The 3,716-nt window shown below is 38.7% G+C and overlaps 1 protein-coding gene across 2 annotated transcripts in view; it reads left to right on the forward strand.

Moving 5' to 3' along the window:
• Znf292 (zinc finger protein 292) overlaps positions 1–3,716 on the forward strand; it is a 78,283-nt gene that overhangs the window by 39,893 nt on the left and 34,674 nt on the right. For both annotated transcript variants that reach the window (XM_031366395.1, XM_031366396.1), the window contains exons 2-4: positions 1,496–1,650; positions 1,831–1,909; positions 2,008–2,143. In XM_031366395.1, coding sequence (XP_031222255.1) covers positions 1,496–1,650; positions 1,831–1,909; positions 2,008–2,143 — 370 coding nt within the window. The remainder of the gene's footprint in view (positions 1–1,495; positions 1,651–1,830; positions 1,910–2,007; positions 2,144–3,716) is intronic.

Raw genomic sequence — 3,716 nt, forward strand, 5'->3', positions numbered from 1 at the left:
GCCTCGAACTCAGAAATCCGCTTGCCTCTGCCTCCCAAGTGCTGGGATTAAAGGCGTGCACCACCACGCCCCACTGCTGTTGAATTTTTAAACCTTCATTGCATTGTAGTCAGATAGGACACAGAATTCAAAATTGTTTCAGGTTGTTTTTGGAACTTGTTAAGATTTGTTTTATGTACCAGGATATGTTCCATTTTAGAAAAGCTTCAGTGGGCTCCTGAGTAGAATATGTATTCTTTGGCATTTGAGTGAAATAGTCTGTAGATACTTGTTAGGTCTTTTTGATGTCTGGTGTCATTTAATTCTGATGTTCTCTTGGATCTTTGTACAAGAGAAAATGGGGTATTGAAATCACCTCCTGTACTGAATTGGAGCTAATCCATCTTTAATTCCAGTAGTGTTTATTTAATGAAATTGAGTGTCCCAGAGTTTGGTGCATATATATTTAGTAGTAGTGTAATGTCGTCTCTGTTAATGTTCCATTGAAGAGGATGAAGTGTCCTTCTTTATCTCCTTTGATTAGTTTTCATTTGAAACCTGTTTTATCAGAAATTAGGATAGGGACAACTGCCTAAAGGCGGTGGTGGTGCACGCCTTTAGTCCCAGCATTTGAGAGGCAGAGGCAGGCAGATTTTTTAGTTCGAGGCCAGCCTGGTCTACAGAGTGAGTTCCAGGACAGCCAGGGCTATACAGAGAGACCCTGTCTCGAAAAAAACAACAACAAAAGAACTCTTCCTGGTCCCATTTGCTTGGGATACTTTCTTCTATCCTTTGTCTTTAAGGTATCTTTAAAGTTCCTGTAAACAACAGAAAGTTGTTTTTTGTTGTTGTTGTTGTTTTTTGGTAGTTGTTTGATTTGAGAAGTCTCTGTAGTCTCAGCTGTCCTAGAACTCAGTATGTACAGCAGTCTGCCCAAGATTCTCAGATCCTCCTGCTTCCTGGGATTGAAGGCCTTTGCTACCAAGCCTGCTCTGGATTTTGTTTGTCAATCCATTCATCTCACTTGTGTTTTTTCATTAGCTAGTTGAGACCATCAATATTTAGAGTTCTTGTCAGTAAGGTATATGTGTGTGCATGCGCGGATGCATGTGCATTTGCTGTTGCTATTGCAGTCCTTGGTGTTCAGTCATTGTAGTTTCCTGCTTCCTTTCTGTGGTCTGTTCTCCTGGCTGTGCTTATCCCCTCTTCAGTATTACATGTTCCTTATAGTATTCTCTGAAGGACTATTTTGTTTGGATATGAATTCCTTTAGTCTGATTATAACATAGAAAGCTTTTCTTTCTCCTTCAACTATGGCATGACCTCTCCATATCTTCAAAACCAGTATGACTTGGGAAATTGACACACTACCGAGTTTGGCTGCCAGCATGAGATACAGCTATATTGAAGGCATACTAGAGACATTTTTGTTCAAAACAGTTAGAAAAACATCATTGATTAGTCAGTATATGTTTTTTTATTTACATTTGAATGTTCTATTATTCCTTTCACACAGACACTCCTTGAGTATGCAGAGAAATGGAAAACTTCAGAAGACCCTTTGCCCTTACTGGAGGTGTACACAGTGGCCATCCAAAGCTATGTTAAAGCGCGGCCATACCTTACCTCTGAATGTGAAAGTGTAGCCTTGGTTCTGGAACGCTTGGCATTGTGAGTAGAACTTTGAAAAATGAATCAAACACTATAATTAATTTTTCTTAAATTTTATGTCTCAGGTCTCAAAATATTTAATTTAAAATAGATGTATTTAAAATAACTAATAAAGACTCTAGCACTAGGATTATTGATTTTGTTATTTTCAGTAATCGTTTGTATCCGTTTCTTTTTTAGAAGCTGTGTTGAACTTTTACTGTGTCTACCTGTTGAGCTATCAGATAAACAGTGGGAACAATTTCAGACCTTGGTGCAGGTGAGATTACTTACCTATTTAATAAAGATGTAGTTTAATTGGGTTTGCTTATTCAATTAAACTTTAAAACATCTAAATGTATGTATTTACTGTTCTAGGTAGCGCACGAGACACTGATGGAGAGCGGCAGCTGTGAGCTACAGTTCCTAGCTACTCTAGCTCAGGAGACTGGGGTGTGGAAAAACGCAGTACTGTCCACTATACTTTCCCAGGAACCACTGGATAAAGAGAAAGGTAAATTTCCAGAGAGAGAAAGAAAAGCAGAGTCATTAGTCTGTGAAAAACAAATATTTAAATTTGTTTGGATATAACTCTTCTCAAGATGTATCAAATGAGGCCCATATAATTTTATGTGAAGGCCTTAAAGCCTTACAAAGTTTTGTGTGGGAAGATATATTTATAGGAATTTAAAATAACTAAAATTGCAATTATTTTTCTTAACTTCTTTTCATCAGAAGAGTTTTTTCTACATTGCCCTGGCAGATAGCAGTCCTGTGTATGTAGTCATTTAACAAGGAGCAGAAATGCAGCAGCGGATGATAGTCCCCAAAGAGAGCAAGCAGTCTCTGCTAGAACTCTTCAGTATTCTGTTTCTAAGATTAATTCTTTCAGATTACAGTTCAGTTTTATTGTGTTTTATGAGCTCAGGCAATAAAGATCCCAGTAAAACTCAAATTGGCAGGTATTCCATTGAAATATGTAGCTAAGTACTGATACTAGATACTAATGCTAGTACTAGTACTAATTTAGAGTGCTGTATTACATATACCATGAAGAACAGGAGCACAGTTGTCTCCTAGGTATGGTTTCATTAAATTATTTAAAATCACTGTGGCAAGCAGAGATACAAATTTTTGTGTGAGGCCGGTCTGACCTATATAGATAGTTTCATGCCAGCCAAGGCTACATAGTGAGACCCTTTCTCCAAAAAAAAAAAAAACCAATGGACATTTGTTTAGATTTCCCCCTACACCCTAAGGTATTGAATCGATACTTAACTGGAGTGGTAAGAAGTTAGTATGTAGCCGGGCAGTGGTGGCGCATGCCTTTAATCCCAGCACTTGGGAGACAGAGGCAGGCGGATTTCTGAGTTCGAGACCAGCCTTGTCTACAGAGTGAGTTCCAGGACAGCCAAGGCTACATAGAGAAACCCTGTCTCGGAAAAAAACAAAAAAAATAAATTAAAAAAAAAAGTTCTCATGTCCAGCAGGAAAGGTATATAGCTATTTCTGTCTACCTCTTTCATCATTGCTGCTTTTCCTAGTGACTGTTGGCAAAGTCTAGGCAGCTTTGCTCTGTGACAGTAAGGTCTGGGGCCATAAGCCAGCGTTACTGATCTCTACTGATATTTCGAAATTTACCAGAAGGCATTTCTATGAACATTTCTTTATTTCTCTAAAACATTTCTTCAGACAAGTGGTGCCCTCCTTTCTTCTGCCACCTGGGCCATGCTTTCCTGATTGCTATAGTATTACCCTTCCTTCAAAGACATCCAGGTCTCTGTACCATTGAGACCTTAGAGAAATGGAAAGCAGATCTTACTTTTAACTTGCAAAGGTGGTGGTGGAGGTGGCGGAGGTGGTGGAGATGGTGTTTTAGGCAGGGTCTCACTGTATTGTGGCCTGGAATTTCAGGCTTAATGCTGGAGTTGCAGTCAAAAGTCCCTCTCTGACTGAACCTAAAACAACAACAACTTTAGAGTAGCCAGTCTTAGGTTCTTTGCTTCTGACATACTATATTTCTCTCTAAGAGGTTGACACTGACATGCTTTTTTGCTTTTTTTCTTTCTTTCTTTTTTTTTTTTTTT

Source organism: Mastomys coucha, unplaced genomic scaffold, assembly GCF_008632895.1.
Source record: "Mastomys coucha isolate ucsf_1 unplaced genomic scaffold, UCSF_Mcou_1 pScaffold14, whole genome shotgun sequence".
NCBI lineage: Eukaryota > Metazoa > Chordata > Mammalia > Rodentia > Muridae > Mastomys > Mastomys coucha.